General features: G+C 36.1%; 2 protein-coding genes and 1 long non-coding RNA gene across 5 annotated transcripts in view; 2 read left to right on the plus strand and 1 right to left on the minus strand.

Annotated features, from left to right (window-relative positions):
• Window positions 1-46: 46 nt before the first annotated feature.
• Window positions 47-5,855, plus strand: LOC105281656 (serine protease snake). 2 transcript variants are annotated; one of them, XM_011343047.3, is made up of 7 exons: window positions 47-160; window positions 269-404; window positions 2,604-2,758; window positions 4,577-4,686; window positions 4,796-5,049; window positions 5,260-5,429; window positions 5,545-5,712. In XM_011343047.3, the coding sequence occupies exons 2-7, from the start codon at window positions 401-403 to the stop codon at window positions 5,710-5,712; spliced, it is 861 nt and encodes a 286-aa protein (XP_011341349.1). In that variant the 5' UTR covers window positions 47-160; window positions 269-400. The 2 variants fall into 2 exon arrangements, with proteins under 2 accessions (XP_011341349.1, XP_011341348.1); XM_011343046.2 differs by lacking the exons at window positions 47-160; window positions 269-404 and having other exon boundaries at window positions 1,291-2,758; window positions 5,545-5,855.
• LOC105281658 (protein phosphatase 1 regulatory subunit 3C-B) overlaps window positions 5,856-26,400 on the minus strand; it is a 28,854-nt gene continuing 8,309 nt past the window's right edge. Inside the window, exons 2-5 of one of the 2 annotated variants that reach the window (XM_011343051.3) lie at window positions 18,261-18,515; window positions 17,091-17,612; window positions 14,091-14,547; window positions 5,856-9,849 (exon numbers count right to left, since the gene is read on the minus strand). In XM_011343051.3, coding sequence (XP_011341353.1) covers window positions 14,521-14,547; window positions 17,091-17,612; window positions 18,261-18,509 — 798 coding nt within the window. In that variant the 5' untranslated portion in view covers window positions 18,510-18,515 and the 3' untranslated portion in view covers window positions 5,856-9,849; window positions 14,091-14,520. Of the gene's footprint in view, window positions 9,850-14,090; window positions 14,598-17,090; window positions 17,613-18,260; window positions 18,516-26,400 lie in introns of both variants that reach the window. The other variant, XM_011343050.3, reaches the window with a different exon arrangement.
• Window positions 19,434-22,123, plus strand: LOC105281657. Its single transcript, XR_894343.3, has 2 exons — window positions 19,434-20,526; window positions 21,064-22,123. It is a non-coding gene; the product is annotated as an uncharacterized LOC105281657 (long non-coding RNA).

Here is a 26,400-nt window from a genome sequence, read left to right on the forward strand (position 1 = left end):
AAACGTTTTAACGCACAGCAATATATATTAGTAATGGAGCAATCAATCGTTACCTGCCTGTGAGTGGAACTGTAACAGGAATTTAGATCAGTGTGTAACTTTGAGGGTGTTTCTAACATAAATTTAAAAAAAAGATACGAGAAATGTATCTCATACAATGGTTAATATACAATAATTAATATACTCCTAATATCAGTTTCTTTATGTAATCACATTACGCCAAGAAAAATAAGAAGTGAATTCAGTCTTATTCTGTGTTTATTTTCAGAATTTCGATATTTTTCCTTGCAAAATGCTGATAAAACTGCAATTTAAATAAAAACTGTCTTAACAAGGAAATTAAAAGAAGGAAGGAAGAAAAATAACGAAATCTAATTTACATCCAAGTCATGATGCAAAAATGGGTAGATTAGAATCTTTATTGATTAGTCGATATCTCTAGAAGTAGATTTAGTATTTATAACTACTTCCTTCTTTATCATATAACGTCACTAATTCTTGCAGATTGTCTTATCGAGTTATACGCGTGATTGCTCAATAATTGCCTATGTTTGCAAATATTGCAATACATTGCTTCAACTGCATCAATTAGTGATGATCTTGAACTGCGTAAATATTACATAACATTTAAGGAAATCCCCTAATGTTGAAAAGTTTTTGAAACTTGATATTTTGCAATAATGCGATAATGTGCAAATTTATTATTGCGTTTAAAAAATTATTTGCTAGGAAATTTTAGACAATACAATTATTCCAATACCTTATAATATCTTACATCAACACTTGTTGATATTATTGACTACTACAGTTGTGATAATTACAACAGTTTTGGTATTTATTGCAACTTAATGAAAAAAGATATTATATAAAAGAAAATTGTCAGAATTCTTTATATCTCTGTGCCTCTTCCCGATTTTTATAAATTTTTATATATTTAAAATAAAGTAATTCAAACTACAATCCTAAATAGCTCTGCAGCAATTTGTTTCATTTACTTCAGGTATTATTCTGATAAGTAGCCAAACTTAATTCATCTTAAGACGAATTTGATTTGATCCACAGTGATTGATATTGCTGTGAGAGGTCAGTTCGGTTTGATAAGATTTACATTCGCAGCATCGTTATGAGTCATATGCACCCTCCAGGGATGTAGCATTTCTTCGAATGAACGGAAAAAGTTTACATAAATAATCTAATTTAACTTAATAATTTAATAACAGCTAGAATCTAAAATAATTATTCTGTGGTTAGGCAAATTAATGGCTTCGTGCAAAATAAAAGTCTGTATTGAAGAGGATCGCGCTATAAGATGGAATCGAGACTAATATTTTATGTATTTCTGATGCGTAATCTAATCTACAAATGACTCCGTGAATGTATAAATAGCACTATTTCAGAAACAGGATATTTTCAAGGATATTTTCGCATTAAATATTAAATACAATGTGCGTAAGCGCATTCTTTGATCAATATAAAGTTCCGTTTTGTGAGAAACTTCTACATTTGGTTTTAATGATATATACGAGTGAGTGTACGTACGAATTAAAAAATTTTATATTTTTTATCATTTATAGATACAATTTGTGTAAGTGAATAATCATCATATAAAAAGGAAAATATTTTTTATCTGAGCGTGGCGCATAATTGCGGGAACGCTGACGCATTGATTGCGGCTCTCTAACGAAGAAGGCTCTCGAACGCAATTTTTCTATGAAGTACTGTCTCGTCATTAAAATAAAATACCTACATGTTGGAAACGGACGTAGATGCTTTACGAAGTACACTTTAGGAAAAATCGGACGGATACGTCATTGGTTACAGTTCCCTGTAACATCGTATTAACGAGACATTAAATAACTCGCGAACGATCACGTTATCACGCAATCTGCACTATGTTACGCATTCTCCATCGTACTTAAAGCGAGAATTTGGTATTAAGGCCTTCGAACAAAGGCCTTAATACCAGAGCTGTCGGTATGTTGCGCTGGATTTGCAATATGAACGGAGAATTCATAATTGTGTTACTCGTTGCCGTCTTATTTAGGAATTCTGCAGCGCGAAAAAGTGAAGAAAGTTAGTGTGACAGTTTATGACGGCTTATTATATTCGTATAATTTGCAATTCCAGGGAATCATTAATTTCAAATGTACTTTTGAATCACATTTAAATCTTTAACATCACGAGCTTTTTAAACTATTTAAAGTTCATATAATTCTTTTATTCAACGTGCCAAATTAAGACTCAATGTCTCACAACCTTTCGTGCGTAGAAACTTGCTTCAAAAATTTTTTTGTTACGTAAGACTCAATAAACATCACAGCAAGAACGCGTGACTAATTGTTTAGAGCAATGGAAAAATGGGTGCGCGGAGGTTTCTCGGCAGGCACGCAATTAGACAGTTATGACGCACAATAATAAATCAATGAACTATGCACCTCGTACTACGTTTTATGTCATTTCATGTACTGCGCGTATATGAATGAGCAACAGTAATTACTACCTTGTTCTCATTATTACACCATGTAACTACTTTGCGATGACATCAATTTCCACTCATTTCCTGTTACTATTTTCATCTTTGCATAATTCTCCCACATTCGCAGAATGCAAAGAATACGCCAATCTGGTTTACGAGGACGAGGCTGCGCCAATTCTGCGTATCAACGCCGGCTCAAATAAAGTTTCTCGCTGTTCAATTGTCGAAACACCTTTAATCGTTGGCGGAGTTAGAGCAAAACCCGCGGAATTCCCGCATATGGTGAGAACGCAAATATACAAATGTATAAAAGCATTACTGTAATTAAAAACAATTTCGAAATTATGTGTCATTAGTAATACATGTTTGACATTAATATTTGTAATTGTTACATGAATCAAATTGTTACAAATAATGTTATACAAACAACAGAAATAAAGCATTGTTTATAAAAATTAGACAATATAAAAAAACACTCATAAATATTATAAAAATATAAAATTAGAATACATAAAATATATAAAAATTGCATTTTCTATTTTCTTTGCCCAAATAAACAATAAAACAATATATGCTTCATCTCATGTCGTAATATATAATAAATTAAGGTTTAATTATTTTTAAACCTTAAAACAATTTTTAAGGTTCTACTTTTTACAATTTTTAATAATTTCTCTTGTTATCACAATATATCTATTAGGAGTGTGATTTAGTTTTGAGGGTTTTGCAACAGATGGCTGTAGTGTCAGTTTGTTCCAATAGCTGTTTCCGATAACTGTTGTTTCTTACAGTGTTGACATTATCCATGACATTTAGTAGCATTATAGCAATAGATGCAATAACAGTCGTGTTTATATCATCGTAAAAATGCAACTTCCGAAAGCTCTTTAGCATTTTCGACATGCGTTGCTTTTGTTTTTTAATCAAAACAAAACTGCCGCTGACGGTTATAGAATTCTTGTGGAAACTTACGGTGATTCTGCCCCATCAATTAAGACGTGTGAATACTGGTTTAGACGCTTTAAAAGTGGTCATACTGATGTGAAGGACAAAGAACGCTCGGGACAACCAAGAAAGCTTGAAAATGCAGATTTGCAAGCATTATTGGACGAAAATCCAACACAATCCACTTCAGAACTTGTCAGAGCATTAAATGTTGATTGTACAACAGTTACCAAACATTTACATGAAATGGAAAAAATTCAGAAAGAAGGGAAATGGGTTCGACATGAATTATCGGAAAGTGCCATTGCGAACCGGTTGAACATTTGCATTTCGTTGATCGCCAGGCAAAAAAAGAAGAGTCTTTTGTCTCGGATTGTTACTGGGGATGAAAAGTGGATCTATTTTGATAATCCGAAACGCAGAAAATCATGGGTGGATCCAGGCGAACCATCAACATCCACTCCGAGACGCAATATTCACGGTTCAAAAGTAATGCTCTGTATTTGGTGGGATAGTGTACTATGAGCTGTTAAATCCGCATGAGACTGTCACGGCTGATCGTTATCGACACCAATTGTACAAGTTGAAGCAAGCATTGGACCAAAAACGACCACCAATTGCGAGTAAACGACGAAAAGTGATTCTTCATGACAACGCTCGACCTCACGTTGCGTTATCAGTGAAACAAACACTATTAGAGCTTGAATGGGAAGTCTTACCGCACCCCGCGTATTCTCCGGACATTGCTCCATGCGATTATTATTTGTTCCGGTCGATGCAACACGCTTTAGAGGATACACACTTTCATGATTTCGAAGAAGTGCGAAAATTCGTCGACGAGTGGATCAACTCAAAAGAAGAGTCATTTTATCTTCGTGGAATCCATCTCTTGCCAGAAAGATGGGAAAAAGTTATAGAAAACGAAGGAAAATATTTTGATTAAGGTATTCATTCATTATCATATCTAAATACATGCGTTTTTGAGCAAAAAAAACCCTCAAAACTAAATCACACCCCTAATAGCATGCAATGCAATTGCCTTCTTTTCTATGCATCTAATGGTGTGTTCAACTTGGGAAATCCACTGCTGATGCATTTAAATTTCTGTGAAATTCACTTCAACGGTAATTAACAAAGTAGCAATTTCCATTTCAGGCAGTAATCGGTTTCAACAAAGGCGGCGACGTATTCTGGCATTGCGGTGGAAGTATCATTTCCGAAAATTTTATCCTAACTGCGGCGCACTGTCTGGAATCCCCAGACAAGTAATGATTATGATCATTACCATATTTATATTATTATTAATTTATTATCAAATTTTTCGAGTCTGGTGTAAATAATTATATTTTTATTAATGCCACTTACGTGTTTCAGTGGCCCTGCAACCAAAGTGCGAGCAGGCTTGATCAATTTATCAACTCCGGATGATGCTATGCAAGAAAGGAATATTGTGGAAAGAATTAAGCATCCGGATTATAAGGGTTCCGTTAGATATCACGATATTGCGTTATTCAAGCTCGATCGACCGTTGGAATTGAATCCACGAGTGCGACCTGCATGTCTCGAAGCGAGTACGCAAATATCAGGCAAAAGTGCCATCGCTTCTGGATTTGGAAAAACGTCTTACGGTTAGCATGTTCCTGCGTGTTTTAATAACTTTGTATTTTGTAATTTAAACTATTCAAGAGATGTCAACAGGGGTATTAACTTTTAAAATTGTAGATTTGTCTTTTTTTAATATAAAACTTTCTTTAAATATAAAAAAACTGATTTCTTTTACGGATTACAATTGCGATATAAATTTAAAACTTATATATATCGATGCTTGTATTATGCAGAATCTGACATTGGTAGCAATGAGCTAATGAAAGTCCAATTGAATTACATTTCCGAAGATGATTGTAAGAAAAGTTACACCGACGATCTAGGGAGTCGGCAGATGCCTCAAGGTTTGATATCGAGCTTACTCTGCGCCGGCATAATGGAGGGCGGCAAAGATACCTGCCAAGTACGTACGACAAACAATTTAAGATCATTTATCTGCATTACGTTTTAAAATGGAATTTTTAATTTCCTGTATTTAATTTTGTAAAAATTCTTTATAATAAACGTTACTTGTGCAGGGTGACAGCGGCGGTCCATTGCAAAGGGTTCTCGCGGAACCTTACTGCATGTACAGCATCGTGGGAGTGACGAGCTTTGGCAAATTTTGTGCTTTTAAGTTTATGCCTGCTGTATATACCAAAGTCAGTTCTTACATCGATTGGATCGAGAATACTGTGTGGCCGTAAGATCTGTGTTCTGGAAAGCTTAATACACATTTTGTAACTTTAATGATAATCTTCAAGAATAATTGGCGAGAACAGTTCTGTGTAAAACTGATAGGTCGATAATTAAAGGACATGAGGAAATAAAACCATTACATCGTCGTATTATAATTCTTATTGTAAAGTTTATTGCAATTGCAAAAAAGCAATCATTCATTGATATTTACAATTCAATACCCAGATATATGTATACACGTATAATCCAATATAAAAAAATCTACAGCTTATACACATTTCGTACAGAAAATACATCTTCAATCAATAACAATCAACAATGATAATAATATGTGTACAGTAATCACATTATAACGTTACGCTGTAAAAGTAGGATAATATTTGACCCACGACTCGGATAAGCGTTAAGTGTTATATCTAGTATACACGTAAGGATATTCATAAAATTATTAAATATCATACGAAGTAGAGGACTATGGAAAAGAGAACAAAATCGTACACACTAAAAAAAACGTCTATGGAAACAATATTAGGAAAAATTCTCGATAATCGTCCAGTGATAATAAGATCCTTAAACTTTCAACAAACACGTTAAAAATTAATGAATACGTTTGCTATTTACATTATGTACGTGGTTTAAGTTATCAGTCTTACGGCTCTCGAAAGGAAGCTACACGCATACATGTATGTACAACACGTGTAAGCGCGGACTTCGCTGTGTTGATTAGCGGCTTAGTACTCGACAAACACTACTCTCTGAACAGACTCGACCTAGAGCAGCAGTACCGGTACGCAAATTAGCTTCCTCACGACAGGACTAGGTAATCATCTCACGCGGTCCCGGTACATCCATACATATACGAGAGATTTTCACTCTTATTGTTAGATTATATCGAAATGTGAGTAAGTGTGCAACAAAAAGTGGAGGATTGTCAGCTTTATTGGACAAAAGCCAAGTAGTAATAAAATTATTACCTCAAAAATATTTAATAACGTAACTAGAAACTTCAGTTTTCGAGACAACGGATTGCAGAATAACAGCCAAAAATATATTTAAATAAGAGAGTCAAAATCCTCGAAGAAAATAAAAGAAGATAATATGACAGGACAGAAGAAAGAAGTAATGTACGAAAAGAAAAAAAGATAGTATGAGGCAAGATGAGTAAAGAAAGTAATATCAGTTCATTCATGCCATTATCCATTTCCATTTGCATCCATTTTGAATGATAAAATATCTACAATTTAAAGAAGAAACTGAAGCCAAAAGGTGAATCTAAATGAAAGCTAAATCACTACTGACCGGAAAATTCGCTATCGAAAACTACCTTGTTGTGAAAGCGTAACGCGAGAATGAAACTCCGTAGTTATCCACTTTGAGGAATAGGTCGAAGGATCCCTACGAGCAGAGAAAGCAGTCCGTTTACGGCGTAGCTATCGAACCCCGATGCGGACAACGTACAATGGCGTCTACAAATCACTAGTTAGACTCTGTCGTCTCTTGCGGTCGTCTCGACAGCGTTCCTTCCGGCACGCAGTTCTAATAACTCAAAGTACCCTCTCATTCGCTGCGCGAAAGCCGCCTCCGGTCGCTCCATCGTTCCTGAAAGCAAAACTCAGATCGCTCGAGCATTTGAATGTTGCTTTCATTTAAGAACGCAGGGGCGGAGCACATTGTTTGGATGCGCCTACATTGTATTTCGCGCGAGCCAGCTGCACGCGAGACATGGCATCAAGTTCGACGAGAAGCACGAAGGAACAAGATTATCAAATGGTATCAATTTCAAAGCGTTGGACGAATGTCAGAAGTAATTTCTAGTAAGAATCAATTCTCTGCGAGAGAGATTCGTTACGTAGAAACTTGTCAGATATAAAACGAGAACTGTAAGAATTGACGGAAGCCAGAAAAAAATCACATTCAGAAAATTCATGCGCTCATAAGCGTTCATTCTGTCATTGCTATTTCGAGTCTTATGCGAGTCTTTAAAATCATACGGAACAACCCCTAATTCATAAGCACTTGACAAAAATTGACAAAAGTGTTTCAACAATCAACAATATAATACGAGCCGGTTCTTCAAATTTACATAAGAAAACAAAAACAATTATATTATAGGAGAAGAAAATATTTATCACATGAAGATTCTTGGCTCGTATCTTCTTTACTTCAAAAGTTTCGTCACCTTTTTGCAAGTGTTTATAGATTATTAATCGGTACTGTGCGCGCTTCGGTGTCTTGGTATTTCAGTGTATTGGTATAACGTGCGATATATAATTGTGCTGCTACTAATGACTATTATTAGGTAAAACACGCGCTGATTCGAGCAAATAGTGCGATACACGCGAAACGTGCACGCGCGTGAGTGTGTACATACATACATATACGGATGTATATCCAACTTTGTATATGTATATATATATATAAAATATATTGTAAATCTGCCGAAACTGAATCTACGAGAACTGAAAGCCGACGGGAGTACATAGTTGCGTTAACGATTAAGAGTAGTTTAATATCTTACAAGGTATATAAAATCGATTATTCTTTCGATGTGCTGCTCCGAGTTTTCAGAACAACGTGATAATGTACGTTGCATCGATTTAAAAGGCACTTAACACTTAAGTGTGTCTCTTGCTCCACGAAAAATGTTACCTCTCCTTCTATAATACAAACTAGACACTTCTAATCTACCAAGCTGCACTAATGAGCCACTCTATCTCCACTTTGGACCGAATCTTGATAATACCAAGTTCATTTTTCGTACTTCAGTTGCGCAATTATTGTACGCTTGAATTGAATAAGTCATCAGTGGAATTTAATTTAATGCAACCATTTGCCCAAGTCTGTATTCAAATCGGGCATATTTTTGTGGATGTACCGTAGGAACTGCACATAATGTTATCACCACACGCGCTATTGAATCGCGAAATAAAATACGGCTTATTAGCTAGCTATAAATTCAGGTAAGACTGTCATGCACAATAAATGGAGATACGTGAAATATTTACAGCAAATGAATCCTTAAATAACGATCCTCAAGAAAATTCACGTTATAAAGACAGTCAATCTTAAGTCTTTTGGTGATATATCTAAGCGTCTTATATTATTCAGGCACTGCGCTGCACATCCAATATATAAAGGCCAATAAGCCATTCGTATAAAAAAATATCTTCCATCTAATCTTACAATTTTCTTTCGAAGATTTTCTATTTAACATACCATCCTTCTCGCGGTTCCCGCAGTACATCCGATAATCAGTAAAACTTATAGTTCATTGTGCGCGATTACTATTCGCCATTCGCCAAGTATTGAAGGAGAGTTGCAAGAGAAACGGCTATTAGCACCAGTTAGAGTTATAAAAGTTGCCTGCGAGTTTACACTTTCATCATTTTCCGCCGATGACACTCACTGCAAAATGCTTTCTATCACGGAAACATTCGCAGCCGGGAATCAACGATATAACACCTCAACGTTCGACGACAAGAGGACTAAGCGTCACCCGAGTAACACAATACTCCAGAAAAGGCTTGAAGAATGCTCAAAAAATATCATTTGAAAAATCGAAGATGTGGATTTCTTTGGGCATTTGTACCATTTGGATGACGCATTACACACACATGATATCACGAGACAAACGTTTATAATTTATATCCCAGGACACGTCACGTATAGTCCGGTGTAAGTAATGTGTCTCGCAACCGTTCGCTATACACACGCATCTCTTGTCTCTTGTTATAGTCATAAACATATAGTTGACACGTCGGGTCGAGTCTGTGTCACATAAAGAGGATCGTGTTAAGAGTGCCGGAACAGAAGAAATAGAAGAGAGAAAAGAAATAGAAAGGGAGAAGCGTACAAGGGTAGAAATGGAGGAAGCTTACAGTGCTACAGTATTGGCCGATATGACGAGACCAGCGAGATTGTATTGACTCAAGAATGGAATTAATTCCGACGGACTTCCTTGTGGATCCAGAGGCGGACCGAAAATCCCAGGAATGAGGAAGTGAAGAAGGAAGAAGAGGACGTTCGAGAAGATAACGTGCGACGATGTCCACGCTAATGAACATGATTGTGTGTTGACGCTGAGCTTGAAGCGGACGTTGGATGACCTCGGTGTGATCTGGTTGTACTATTACGGATGCAGAGACCTGAAATAATAAAAATATAACATAGATAAAAAGATAATAGATTTATTCGACTAATAACATAAATAACATATAACAAAATATTAATAGTTATTTCCAATAAGATCAAATTTTCGCGTGACACATTCTATATTTAATAATTATTAAATTATAATAAGCCGAATTATAATAAGCATATAGATGCAATTGCTAAATGTAAAATACTTTCTACCAAAAAATTCAAATTCTGCAATTGTAAATGTTTTCTTTGCCGATAGAATTGAAACGCGTCGAGCCTCCGCAGCGACCACCGGCTTTGCAACTGTTAAGAATGCTCGATAATTAAGACGCCCTCCCCTTTTCTTTCCACAACTCGGAATGCATGTCTTGCGCACGCATATACATATCTGCATACGCAGGAACGCGTGCAAACACGCGTACAAGCAAGCAAGCAACCGTTCGAGGTTGTCGAGAGTCGAGATTACCCCGGTCCGTCCCACGCGTCTAGACGTCTTAAAGTTTTTCTCTCTTTCTTTTCGTTTTTTTCTTTCTTGCGGTGTTCACCAAGGCGTGGTGCCGAGCGGCGTGACCACAGTACGGTATATACGATCCTGTGCCACCACTTCTCTCAACCACGCCTCGGACAATGTCTACAGGGTATCTCAGAAGTCGTGCGTTTCCCTCACGTCGAGATGTTGGTCACTACTCAGCAGTTTCAATGTCGGGAGATACATAGATAAAGACGCCCGAGAGTTCAACCTTCTGATGCACTTTGGATTAAACCGGTCCCTCTTGTAGTGAGGCTTATTATGAAATTGTAGCGACACCAGATTATCGAGTTATATTTTGGTCTATACATATCGGGATCGTACTTGAAAGTAACATATAAGTATAGTCATTTTTTGTACTTCAAATCGTGTTATGCATTTCTGGTAATTGAATCTTACATTTGAGAAGATTAAATTCAATCAATAATAATGATGATGTAAGTTTCGGAGAGATTAACGGATTGAATAGAAGAAAGCAGTTCCTGAAGCACTCTGTACATATCTCCATGAATAAATATACGTATGTGATGAACGATCGACGTGTGCTATGGCGCGGTTTACTTTTAAGATACCTTACCCCCCGCATTGATAACATATTCGCCGAATAAATGTGAGCAACAGATTAAATTTCAATTTCCGTCCAAGATAATTTCATCTCTATGATGCATTTAATGGTGATACATTTCTCAGAGATTATAATAAATCGTACGGTAAAAAAAACTAAATTTATAAACTATACTTATAACAAATATATGCTAATAATTTCATGAAAAACTACATTTTTTAATTTGTTGATGTGTGTTAAATGCACGTCTCACTGGAAAATCTTAATATGTTTATTCGATTCGTTCATTCACGGAGCTAGACGTGTTTCGGTTATGAAATATTGCAAAATCGGAAATCTCTGTGCCAGCGCTCACGATTGCAACCTGTGCAGATCGTATGTAGCTCGTTACACGTTCTCTGCGTTCGTCTAAAACCGTGCGCATTAAAGCGCATCCACCTGCTCCATTCATTGCCAAATGGTATCGCGGGAAAGCGCATTGCGTCCGCAGATATAGACTGATTTAGCGGCATCGCAAAGTGGGTTAACGCATTCGTAACCAAGGACGAGTTTCGCAAACTCGCACAAAGTTGTCGAACAAGTAAAATCGAGCGCGCAAATCCATCCGAGTGGATCTGTTCATCTTGTGGACCTTAGGCAGGCGAGACAGATCAGGGCCGAGGACGCGCTTCAAAAGAGTCCATTTCGTTGTTAGACTAGCAATAGCAGTACGCGATATACTTGGCAACGTGTCAAGGACCGCTTTACATCCCTCTGGCCGTGAAAATATTCCAGAGACCTTGCCGCTGGATATTGCTAGATCTTGAATGACAATGCAGGGTCTCCGCGACCTACAAGCGAACTGAAGCGGCGCTTCAGGCTATACCGTGAAACATCACTAACAAATCACAATATCTTTTAGCGGAAACTGATGAACTTCTTTGACTTATGAGCAGCTACAATTCTTTGAACAATAACGCGGATAATAATTAATGTATCATGTCTTTTTGCGGAGAATGCCGCGAAATCAACGTTTACACTGCGTATAATCGTCACATGAGGAAAGAGAAGGAACCGACGAGGTGAATGAATATGTGTGTAGATGCACATGTATATTGCTCCCAGCAAAAGTGATTAAAAGTTATCGCTTTGGCGATACCGCATGGGCCGGGCTCTCCCCTTCATTCACTCGTGACTTCAGCGTTATTTATATAACATTTATCGAAAGATTAAACGCTTCGCTCGCTCATTGGGTCTGTTCAGTCTGGCTCTCTCGAATTCGTAACACGCCTACTTCAGCCACGTCGTTTTGCCATGGAGATCATTCTTTGTAGCATTCAATTTTCAATGTTAGTCATCTTGATAGCCGAGCTCGCAATTCAGATCATCTTGTAGGCTCAAAGTCCATCGAAAGTTGGAAGGGAAAGATGAAACACCTTATTATCTATTCGCAGTAGCGCTTCGTTCCGAGTCGCTTTAACTCGAAGAAGCTCCGAGAAGCTTCCTCCTTGTTCCCATTTCTCCATATAATTCATCCATTTTATTACACCCTGTATATCGTATCGCGACAGATTTATAAGGTGACGAGTTGGTGGGCAGAACCAGAGAGACACGAATGAACGAGAGAAAGGTAGCAAGGGAGATGCAGCCGTGTGAGTGGGAGCACACGAGGGAGAGACCAAGACCAGTGCGTCTCGTCATCATTGCGTGGTAACAACTTTTAGTTAAGACGATTAGAGTCGTGCGACTCCCCGGTCGCACCCGTTATCGCGTCTCGCGCACAAGACGACGTCGACGGTGCGTTATTTATAGAGAGAAAGTTTCGGACCAGTAAAGACCGGCGCGTATCACGTTCGCGCGTGCGGCAAGAAAGGACACGGCTCGCTCGAAATTTGCGAGTCCGATGTCATGGCGAATGACATGGCAAGGCAAGGCAAGACAACTGTGTCTTGCGGCCGATTGCGAAATGCCGCAGGAACGGCAGGGAGATGGAACGTTCAATCGGAGCTTTTGGCCACTCTCAAGGAAGCTCGTTGCACTTGCAACAGTTAATAATAGCTCGCGCGAGCGTTGGTACTATTCCGTCTGCACGCGAGGCGAGGGCAGAAATAGACGATACGCTTATCTCTCAAGAGCGAGATCGTCGCGAGCCCGGAAAGTAGGGAAGTCTTAAACTCGGGAGTTATCCTTTACACGTGTGGTGCCGGTTAATGTCTTCTTATCACTGTAAATTTATGCAAGGGAAACATGTAGGAACGCCTCAACAATACTCTCTACTCTCGTGAAGTTTCTATTATCTTCATTACAATGCGAGATCTTTCTGGTCACTACTAATCCTGAAGACTTGTCGTCTTTCTCGATTAAAGGCACGTTTCCACGTTCCGTAGACCCCGGTTCTTGCAATATTTTTATTTGGCAGTACTTGAGATATGCTTCATTAAATTCAAGTATGTGCCGATAATCCGGTAATCTCTTAAAAAGCAGTACGTAGACCTTTCCTCTGATGTTACTTTATATCGGAGAAGTTCGAATATAATATGTCGATGTATGGCCACGGATTCTGCAGCCTCGGCATTTATTGACTAGAAAATCCGAGTCGCAAATCCTCGCTTACTTTTCTTACTTCACACATGGATACAAGGACTAGTCTACAAAAATCATTTCATGCACACACGAGGACTATGCAGATACGCTTGACTAGAAACGTTCGACTTAAGAGGGGTGCCGCAGTGAAAGTCGGTGGTCGCTGGCATTAATTCAAATTTTTGAAATAACATAGGAAATTTAATGTGTCTGTGCACTCATGTAAGAATCTCCGCTGTTGTAGATCTAAACCTGACTTTTCTCAAATCTTCAGTCGTACCCATGATGTGAATTGTACAGAATTATTAATATTAAGGTATGTAAATAGCTTTGAATGAAAATATTTAATCTGGAATAATTAAAACGCAACTTGTCACAAATCTTGTAATTGCAGAAACGCTGTATTCCCCATGTTTCAATCTGATCATAAACGCTTACGTGGCGTGACTCGTTGATGCTCATTTGTGCAGTGGTTTACGTGGTAAACCACTGCTTCCTTCCGAGCACGCTCGGATCGTGAAAATAAGGCAACTCTTAAAACAACGAGCATTTTCAAATGAAGAGTAGATAAGAGGGGAATCAGGGCTTACCGTACAGATTGCGTTATCCACGCTTGTGTCGTCCGCTCCGTTGCTCGCTATCATCCTCCGATTGTTTTTCTCCCGCGCGCGCATTCTTGTTTCCTCGTTCGCAATATTCGGATCGTCGCACAGCTTCTCTTCCCTCGTCTTCACGCTCTTCTTCGTTCCCTTATTCCCGATGATTCGTATGCCGCGAGATACCTATAGCTCATGGTCCCGCATGATCTACGTCTCGGCGATTGGCCGGATCGGCCAGAGGAATAATTGGAGGAACCCGTACTGCTTCGTACATGATCCGTAGGTGAGATGAGGGGGCACAGCCTCCTCTCGCCAGAGGATTCACCAGTAGGGCGCGTCGTTGGCTAGGTGATGCCAGGACGCAAATTCACTCCAGGTACGCATGCTCATCCTTGTGGCTTCCGCGGCACGCGACATGCTGCTATCCTTCCCGTTGGCGTTGGAAAACCTGTCACAGGTTGTCGTCGTGTTATCATACCGTTTGGTTGATACTCGGGGCTGAAACAAGGTGTGCAATGTATGTCAACTCTTTGACGATGTTATTATTGCAACCAACATCGTATTCTTCTTGAAACTTGTTTAATATATCGATTTGCGATTTTGTGCGTGTATCAGAAAAAGAAGCAAAAGTTTTCAAGAAAGTTGTCTAAATAAATAACTATTATTTCCTTTTTTTTTTAAAGGAACAACAAGGTAAAACACAGATTTTAATGATCATGGATATTAAAGAATAAATAGACGTTTCTTAAATAAATAGTGGTCTCTTCCGTATAACTATTCTTGAAAATCAATAAACCGCGACCGGTTTGCTACTCAATAAGTGTGCATTGAAGATATGAAAGGATGCTTCGGGCACATGTATTTGCAAATAAAATCGCACAGCTTATGAAGTATGCAAAGAAAACATCAGTTACGGCAAGGAACCATGCATTATTTCAAGGACTGCAAATAGGAATGACGTCACGGATACGTTCAATATTTGATAAATGTTAAACGGAGCGAAAGAAATGAAGAAAGGAATTAAACGGTATTTATCAAGAAACATATCTTTTAAACTAATGTGACTATTTGAAGAAATTTAGAATGTATTTGAGAGAATAAAACAAAAATTGCAATAAATTTAGAGTCCACAAATTATAATTTGTTATGTATTTATGAAATCACCACCAGTGATAGGTAATTAAATAACGTATCAACGAATCGGTATTGAAATAATGCAAAGATATATTTCGGAGCTGAGTGAGACTTACTCCGTACCGGACAAAGACGCTAAGTACATAATCAAAAATAAGGTTCCGAACATTGAGAGTCACTGTATAATATCGAGTGTTACCAATTTCATTGCATAAACGTCGCGCGCTACCAAGTAGCTTATCTGAAATTCATGCCATTTGACAGGTCATATCAACTTATGATTAAAATATCTCAGGAATTAAAGCCGTAATCAAAAATCTAACGGCACTTGTATAATAAAATGTGAATGCGAGTTTTCGATCGCGACCAGTTCGAATAAGATTGGTGCAGTCAATCCTGAGATATTATAATCGTACGTTAGAATCGTTCCGTTTTCCGTATTCTGGTTCAGACTCACGTACGTATGTTCGCACATACACATGCAAAGCGATTTTGTCCCTCAAGCTGCTGTTCACACATGCATGATTTAATTTATTATGAATTAAAAATGATTTTAATAATATATGGGAAATGTTTTATTTTACGATAAAGATATAAATCGTAAATACTATAAAAAATGTGATACATAGGAAATGTTTTATTTCACGATAAAGACATAAATTGCAAGTAATTGCAAGCAACATCATCGATGACGACGACGACGACGACAACGACGTGATGCAACGTCATATTAGTTAGTGAGAAAGGGATTGACTGCACCAATACCACGAATTTCATTGCATAACGTCGAGCGCTACCACATTCATTGCATAAAATTATAAAACTCGTAAAAATGATTTATGTAAAAGTAAAGCTATATTGTTAAAGTTATAATAAAAAATATTGTAAATCACATAGAGAAATTTTGTTAGCAAAACAGAAAAAAGTATAAAATATATAAAAATAATTTACATTATATAAAAATCAAAAGATTATTCTTAATAAAACTTATTACAAATTGCATCGGAACGATGTACGTGTTAGCATGCAAAATAATTGATAATAAAACATATAAAAAGAAATTATGTAATACTAATTATATGTTCAAAAGAATGTAAAACTAAAATATAGTTAAATTTTAAAAATTTCCAAAAAAGAGTGAGATCCCTAAAAAACCTTTTTAAAAAAAGAAAAAATATATACGCCAAGTACATAAAAACTCCCAACTTGTCAAAACTCAAAACTAAATATGAAATCAATAATTAACTAGCCAAGTATCTAGAAGCAGTTTGAGTATTTTACCCAAACGTTTTCCATGCATATTCTCTTATCGCATGACGACATTGAAGTACTTGGCGTGCCCGGATCGCAGTGGTCATGTATTCTTGTAAATTTGTACAATATCTTGATTTGTATTGTATCTTGTATCTTCATGATTTTCAATAATGACTCGCAAATGATTTTGTGTCTCTTATAGGTAGGACAGGACGTTTTAATGTGATTCGGACACGCCAAGTACTTCAATGTCGTCATGCGATAAGAGAGTATGCATGGAAAACGTTTGGGTAAAATACTCAAACTGCTTCTAGATACTTGGCTAGTTAATTATTGATTTCATATTTAGTTTTGAGTTTTGACAAGTTGGAAGTTTTTATGTACTTGGCGTATATATTTTTTCTTTTTTTAAAAAGGTTTTTTAGGGATTATATATTCTATTGATACCACTCTCGATCCTGTTCGCGTCTACATCGATAACTTATCTACTAATGTAAGCGCGCGCATTTTAATTAGACCTTCACGCATACTCAACATAATTTAATTATTATTTAAGAAAGAACGAATAAGGCACATGTAGAAGAGGCTATAGAAGATACTTACCTCTTGCTTTTTGCGAATTAGATAGTTCTTGCCCTCATTATTGTCCCACGATTCTTTGCCGTCGGTGCGATAACGCACGCAAAACTCGATAACATCCGATGCCACTGGCAAGGTGAGCCGGAAACGGAAAGTGTCATAGAGGATGAGGGGACCCGGCGACCCTGGTTGTTCCACGTAAGTGCAATACACGTCCTCGTGGGTAGACCAGCAATCGCTGCTGGCCCTCACGACGACCTCCTTGTCGTATGCCAAATTTCGGACCTTCACTGTGCCGACCAGGCACTGCTCGGATTCACGCACTATCACATTTTCCAGGCTGACACTATTCTGATCAAGCATGCGCCGGAAGGCGAGATAGTCGCTCGCCGGTTGCGGAAAAGTCACCTGCCACGGCGGCGTTGTGTCCTGCGCTGTCTCCTGTTCTTGATCCTTCGATGATCCAAGCAAACCACCGGTTAAACCGGCAACGTAAGCCGTGCTCCATAGTGGTGGTACGTTACTAGGCTCCGACATTACGCGAACCTACGTGTCGAATAGAATAGAAAAAATGTTAGAAAGTAGTGTAATTTTTAATAAAACAATAAAAGTAAAAAGATCTTATTATGATTAAATAGTGAAACATTCATTATATTAAATAATAACAGAAAAAAATACATTTGCAAATAATTGCACTTTTCAACTTCATTTGATAGAGAAATAAATCTAGATTTGGGGAATAATAAGTATATATTATAATAGAACAAGTTACATTTTAAAATATTCGTCTAATTACATTATCAATAAATATTCGAGTAATTATGGCAATTATTATAGGATGATTTTATTAAATATCTTGGTGTAATAAGAAGCCCTAAATGATATTCTCGCGCCTCTTAGCATTGACTTTTGACATAAATCCAATTCACACTTATATTAAGATATAACACGAGCTTGTAATACAAAGTTTAAATTGCCGAAAAGTTGGCGACTGCATCAAACTGTCAAGCACATGTGTCAAATTCATTATTCATAGACCCTAAATACTTTGCGCTATTTTAATGAGGACTAGATAGTGTTATAACGACCAAAATCCACCAAATAAAACCAATATTTTATGATATTTACCGAAGAAATTTAATAATGCATTTTGTTTTGCACACTAACAATCTAATAAATCTAATGGAAATGTACTTGTGTCAGTGGGCGGCCGCGATCATCAGCAAAGACCACCCGTTTCTTTTGTTTGCCGCTGCCATCGTTGTTGTTTCTTAGTGTGTCCAGGGACAAAGTTCCTGAGGAAAGGCATGGCCTGATTCTGGGTGGCACCGATCTGCTGGTGATTGTAGGTGCCGTGACCACTAAGGGGCTGTACAGCAGAGGACTGTACACCGGAGGGCTATGCCCCAGGATCAGTTCTGCTGGCATCGCTATCGAACACATTTAGACCTACAATCAGCAAAAGAAAACACAATTTTTATTGTCTATTATCGCATACGTGGATAATGCTTTTGAATTTTGGCAGTGAACTTTATCCTAAGTTTATTTTTATTATAAAATTCTAGTCTAATATTTAAAGTCCTAAATCTAAAAAAAATTATAATATATTATAATTATATATATTATAATTATTATATATAAAAAAATTATAATATTATAATATAATAAGTAATAATATAATAAATATAAATTTTATATTTATCATATTATTACTATTATATGCACGATATGATATGCTGCATACTTTCTAATTATTCTATTAGACAGAACCATAACGACAGACTGCTAAAGCTTACTCATGAGAAATCAACCGAGACTAGAATTGTGCTATTTAATAGTCTTCTAATGCTACTCTGGCGCCTGAAATTTATTGGTGCTGAGAGATACCGTTACACATTAATTTCACCATGTTATCGTAAGTGAAATCGTGTCTCGCGACGATATAATGCCAGAATTAAAATCGTCGGGAACGCTTTATGCTCGCCAGAAATTTCGTCGACCATGCTATGATCATCTTCCGATCACGTGAATCTGTATATTGTGTCCTCAAAGATGTCAAGAATAGCTGATTTTGTAGCTATATTGATCGAATGCCAATTGCTAATCGGTAATAGATTATATGTTCATTAATTTACTAATCGCATCGTCCAAAGCAATCGCCCCAAGTATTTTTAAATCTTCTATATTTGTATATGTTTATAAACGATATATATTCATATAACCACGCTAATTTTATATGTCGTCGTTAGTTTTTGGATTGTTGTTTTAAAATTGGATACATATCAAGAATAAATATTACAATTATATTTTACAACATATCAAACTTTATGCCATGCAACATGGAAAATATAATAATGAATTGCTATGCATAATATGAATCATACAATAAAATTAATTAATTTGTATTATAATGATGTGCATATGATTTGCATTTACGTATTTTGCTAAGTTATCAATTATTATCATATCGTAGTCAGATATGATACTGTCAATCATGTATTCAAGTGCATTGCAATATCTTGTCAAATAATCTATTTTATATTACGTGTTCACATTTTTGTTCCCAGATATGATGTGATAGGATGACTAAAAAAGCGTGAAATAAATGATTAAAAAGACTATCATAACTCTCTAATCTAATAAAATCTTATTTTAATGTAAGTCCCAGATAAATTAAAACGTATAGAGTATAATAAAATCACTTGTCGACGAAAGTTTTACATAACTTTGAGACAATGTGTCTTCAAATTTAGTAGAAAATTTGTCATTGAGTCAATCATTTTTTGATAATATTTTTTAATACCTTCATCGACTTCCAACACAAAAATCGACAAAATTGTGAATTAATACATACAGTACAGCACCATAATCGTGAGCTAAATAGTTTTACTAAAAATACTCATTCCTTCTTTAACATGTTTAAAAAAGAGATAACATCTAATATTACGAATATCCACTCCACTTGTATGCTACAAGAATTACATATTTATTACTATCAGCCATACGAAAGGCCGCGTTCTGCGCAACTTGCAACAATTTAAAGCCTGATAAAGACTACCCGGGTTTGATAAAAGGAGAAAAAAAGCAGTTAATTGGGCTAGGACTTCCTGGTATTTGCTGCGGTTCGCAGTCGTTTTTACACTTATCTGCGCACGTAATTTCGCCATTGATACGTTTTTCCGTGTGCGGCCGTGCATGCACCAAGTATGCGTGTAATCATGTTACTCGTCGGAGTAGAATTACGGCTCACGAGCGCGGCAACGGCGCGGCGGTCCACGCGCTGCTGATCCTCTTCTGCCTTTTCTGGGGACCGGTTCCGGGCGAACCAGGTCCGAGGAGAGACACGTACCAGACCGGAACCGAACGGCAGCGTGCTCGCAGTTGGAAGTTGCCGGACCATGAATCGTGCGGACATCTCGGGTTTCAGCACAAAGTTGCTTCCTAAATCGCGCGAGCGAGCGTGAGTATCTCTGCGATTACACGCGTATTGGTTACAATACAGGATGCCCCGAAAATTATGCGCCAATGCGCGCAAGGAATCGGCGTGATCTTGGCGAAATCAATTTCGGTCGATTTGATGGATGTATGCGTATGGGGAATTTGAGCTCGTTACCACAAACAAACGTTGCTATTGTTATTTTGCAGCGATGGCTTGCACAAGCAAGCTTTATCGAGAACAGAATCCAGAACAGATTTTGCATAAAATTTTAACACGCATATCTTATCCCACCTAATACAATAATACAATTTCTTTTCAGTAAACATTCTTTTCTTATTTTACCCATACCTTCATTTATCATTACTGTATAAAAATTATAATTCAAATTATGTATCATTTATTCCATTTGCAATCAATTGTTATTCAACCAATGTAAACCCAGTTCTTGTAAAGCATTAAGCGCTAATCCTGAAAAATTAAAAACGAAAAAGCTTTGCCGAGGCAAGTTCGTCATCTCTGAACACTCTGTATGAACCTCACAATGTTCCTCTTTTGCAGATGCACAAGAGGAGCCGGTTACTCTGCATTGAAAATTAAACGAGATAAGCTGCAAAGTTAGCCTACGATATCAGATTACCATGCGGTCGGTACGATTAAAGCAAGGATTAAATGCAATCGGTTGTGTGCATTTAGTTGCTATTTACTTGCTTGTTATCTTTGGATATTCCTACTTGCTGAGATTTGGTAAAAATGTTAAGTATGTAGCAACGATGTAATGCGCACTGGAACGCAAAAGAAGAATTTGAGAAGTTTACGTTGCGTATGCGGGAAAAATTACCGTGTAATTAGATTGCGTTAATAAGCGACTTGCTAAGTATCTAGAATAAGAATTTTCAAGATAGAATAATCAATGAAGGCACTAGGGAAAGATGTGGATTAGAGACTGATAATTGTGTTAACAAGTTTTGGAGCTACAGTATTATACTTGTACACTTTTAATTATGTAAAGAAAAATTATCATGGACTTTTATGTATTATATATTGCATAGTTCACGAGAGATCGAGACTATTAAACATTTATATAAATACAGGAAGTCATCGCATACGATTTTTTTGACACATTGTACAGTTCATGAGATAGACATTGCACGAAGATTTAAATAAGTAAGGGTCGAGGTCGTTGTGCATGATGATATCATTGCCACTCCGCTTCACCCATTAATGATTTAACAAGGACGGCTATTTCATCTACTAACTGGAACACGCATAAAGAATCTTATCGCTTCGTGTCGCAACTATTATTATACCTCTCTGATTTTTGTATAATATCCATTATTTATTGTGTCAAAGCGCATTTCTAAACCGATAAGTAATGATTATGATAAAGCAGCGAGCTATCAGCATAACAACAATAGATATAGTAAAATATAACTTTTAATTAATTATTATCATTGAAAAATGTGTACTAAAGGTCTGCAACATTAATAATTTCTATTTACGACTAAACAAAGTCTGTTAAAAAGTAGCAAAAACATATGTTAATTATAATATTTTGTAACTGTGTAACAACAGTACTCTGTAATCATTTGTTGATTAAAATTACAATTATTTTCGCGTACCTAATCGATCTATTCTTTGTATGCTACCATAACAATGATACTACTAAACATTCTACCACAAAACTACTACAAAACAATCGTTTTGTTCTATCAATTGGAATCGCTTTAGTGATCGACATCGCTTTAAAGTGATGACATTTTTACAGCCCCATCAAGCAATAATCGAGCAGTGATCAAGATTTATCTCACAGAACCCGTTGTCACTGTTTTTATTATCGCGTTCGCGGGTAATAAGCCCTCGATGCGCCTCGTTACACTTCTATTCATCGACTTGACGTCTACTGGCGTTGTACTTTTCTGTTCAGGTACATTGTCGCGTGCTCGAGGGTGATATATTTGGTCGTGATATTTTTGCCGTTCTCGATGGGGTCTTCAGAGACTACAGGATGAACGAATCTTAACTCACGAGCACAATTTCCGATGCGACGTGCCTCGTTATATCTCTATTCACGGTGCATTGCATTTTTCTGGGACGCATTGTCGCGCGTCCGAGCATGATATATCCGTCCGTGACATTTTTAACGCGAAGACGAAGAAGAGATTCCTCATCAAGTTGATGAGCTGGTCTGTGGGTTATTCGTTAAGCTATTGCGAATAATAAGTAGACAAACGTTATATAATAAATTACACTTAATGTAATAAATTACATTGAAAAGATCGTTAAAAAGTTTGGAATTTAGTGCTCTTTAATGCTCTTCGTTGCGTTGCATCCGGAATATTGTGTCTTTCCTAAATGTATGTAACATAATTGTGCAACAGTGTTTGCTAAACAAAGATTTTACTTACATCTTCTACTGTATTTTATTGTCATAACAGTAATGTATTGTCATCGATGTTGATCAATGCAAAAAGAAATTTTGCGTCGAAATTTGAAAATGTTCTAGAGAATTTCACTGATATGACAAAATTCCTCTTGTGTTCTTACTAGCGTAAACATCAGAAATAAATAAATGATCGTACACGTGTCGCTGGCATTTTATCGTCTGGCCTTCTGTTTATAATGATGGGGTCAGGTCATAAAGAGAACATACGACATGAGTGCAACGAGTATCCGATATATACAAGTTCGATTGGAAATCGAACGCAGTTTCAAGTCTTACATTGGACAGTAGTAGGTTGACTTTAAAAACTTTTATCAATTCTCGTGATATCAATGCGATATCGATCAATACTGCAGTAAAACTAATGCATTAACAATCGCATCATATATTAACATGTTTAATTAAATTAATGTACTAGCACCACAGGCGCGCGCTATTTTATTTTTCAATATTAATAATGTTTTCGAATAATAATATTCATCTATTATTTATTATATAATAAATAACACAAATCCTATTCTAAAAAAGGAGTTAAAGGTGTTATTTATTTCATCATGTTTCATCAATACAAATTTGACAGAATTGACAGCTGCCGTTTTCACGTTCCTAAGAAATAATAAATTAATATAACCGCACTGACAGCCACTATGACATTCTGACATTCGCAATACGAAGTTCAAGTCACACGAAGTTCGAGCCAAGCGAGAGAACCAATCAGCGTCGCGGAAAAGAGGCCTCAATATTCGATAAAAAAGAACTTCACGAAGTTAACACGCCTTTTTTAGAATAGGATTATGCATCCTAGTAGGTTACGATTTTCATAAATAACGTTGTTTTTAAAATAAGTATTCTTGCTGAAATAATCTTTGTCACTAGAAAAATAAATAATCGATGCTTACGCTGACGATCACGTGTTAATATTTATCACAGAGTTTTATTATTGGACTGAACTCGACTGATCATTATTACATGACATAATCTTTGACAGGCTTTCTATAGTTCATGATAGTTCATGACAGTTTACGCAAGATAACGTGATATATTGTATCTAGACAAAATAGTTCAACATTTATAAAATGTGCTGATAAAATAATAATTATTATAGTATTATCAGTGTTTTGTATTCTTTGCATTTTCTTTTTATATTCTCTAAAAATTGTACGGAAAATAATTTTTAACAAGATTTATAAATTTATTTTATTTACGTGAATAAAGGTATCCAGACACTCTCTGCTTCTCTCTTTTACTCTCTCTTGTCTCAGGTTTATGTCACATTTATTATGTTAGGCAATTCGTTCATGCTCTTATTTTTTTCACGCTACAATCTTTTTCTTGGAAGACAACATTTTCAGCTTGAATCGTTTTCACATTTGATTATTTAATCTACAGAGATAATTCTTTCTGTGTGTTTACATATATTATATCATTTTTCAATATATCAAAGAGAGAGAGAGAAGATTGCAAAATGTATATAGTAAATGTATATAGTATATTAAATCTTGAACATTATATGTTTAAAAGATGCGAAGCTACTGCGAAGCTTTATAAAAGTATTCTCTAGTGCTTAAATGTGATGCGCCATAAAAACGCAATTACGATGGCGCCTCTTCTTTCGTCGGAGAACGAGCACCATCCGGTCTCGTGACTCGATGCGGAAAATTGCGCAGTCGTCAAACTATTTCGAACATTATCGCGGTCAAATTTAGATAGGGCCCATCACCTTTCTGCGTTCCGTATCACGAAACGCGTCACGGCCTTGGATCGGATCCAGTTTTTCACACTCTAAGATAGATATATAAATCCGCAAGCATCAAAGAAAAGTTGCCGACTCGATAAGAATCCCATATATTCGAGCCCACTTATACGAGCTCATAAACAGTAGAATTTATAAAAAAAGCGCAAGTGCAAATTAAAATTTACAATTCCGCATGATAACAAGCATAATATTGAAGTTGCAAGAACAATACTTATAAATTTTTAATTGTATTTTTTATGTAATTCTGACAAATATTCTTAATATATAATCATACATTTAAATATATTTTTTATTATTATTATATTTATTATCATATTTTTTCAATATGTACATTTTTTACGTAAATGGTTCATTAATTTGTTTGGAAAATAAACATTTTCGCGACAAAATATAAAATTTTTCCCATCTCATTTTTATTATTAACTTCATTTAAGTTGCATGCAGTCTTAGTTATTTATAGGACAATAAACAAAAAATTATGTCCTTAGCAATAGTTTACTGAATGAAAATTTCATCAACAAATTTCAAACGACGCAGATACTATACGAAAATTTGCTACGTTACAATTATAATCTAAAATATGCCGTAATCCTCAGGGTCATGACCAGAAGATATCCGCGGTCACACTCACGGATTGTTTGCGGATAGCAATCTCGGAGACTGCATGTTGGCACCATGTGGCGACTACACGTATATCTGTCGTTGAATCATTTGTCGTCAGTAGAATGCAATGTTGCATGACGAAGAGGCAAATCATAGAACATTTGCATTGACGACAAAACTGATGAATTATCAAGCATATGCTGATTGCTCTTTGATATTAAATCATTGTCTTGCACAATGAGATTGGCAATGAAAATATTAGATTCCATGCAGCGAGGTTTGTTTGTCATCTTACAGTTATCTTAAAAATTTATCAAAATTGTATGCAGTCAAAATATTAATAAAATAAATAATAATCTTTTATAAAAGTTTTTTAAAAATATATCCTGAACATCCTGTACTTGAAGGATGTAATAAGTTTTTACATTATTGATCTTGTCAATTGGGAAGAGAATAGCAGTGGAGTGAAGTGATATCTTTTAAACGATCTGTTTAAACAAGAGAATGTAATGAATGATATCTGTTCCATAAATCACTTTGTATATGCTATATGATACCAAATGTGCGCTGTTTATAACATATCTGTTTCAGTTGTGAAGATCATTGCTCCTCGTTTGAAAATAAGCAGAAGATATCAATAAGTATCTGGTTGGCATATCAAATTCAAAAAAGCAAAGGACGTTTGAAACCAGGATAAGTTGTGCAATAAAAGTTGAAATATCAACGTAGCTTATATAGCTTAAACCCCGATAAGATACTAATTATAAGTACATTCTCGAATACGTTGATTACTGCCAGATTTTATAATACTCGTTCTCGTTTTTTTATCTGGCCAGCGATGTGATAGAAATTATTACATAACGTAAATATGCATTTATTTGCAATTTATGTATCAATATACAATAACATTATATTGATTTTCTGTCAAATATTTATGAAAAAAATTAATTCAAAATTATACTTAATTAATAAAAACCTGAAGAAAGAAAAAACAAGAACTCAAAATTATAAAGTTTATAAGATAACATTTGAAAACTATTGCGTTAATTATCTTTCTCTATTTTTAAATCTCTCATGTTTTTCCAAGACTTATTTT

The sequence above is a fragment of the Ooceraea biroi genome, chromosome 2 (genome assembly GCF_003672135.1).
Source record: "Ooceraea biroi isolate clonal line C1 chromosome 2, Obir_v5.4, whole genome shotgun sequence".
Lineage (NCBI taxonomy): Eukaryota > Metazoa > Arthropoda > Insecta > Hymenoptera > Formicidae > Ooceraea > Ooceraea biroi.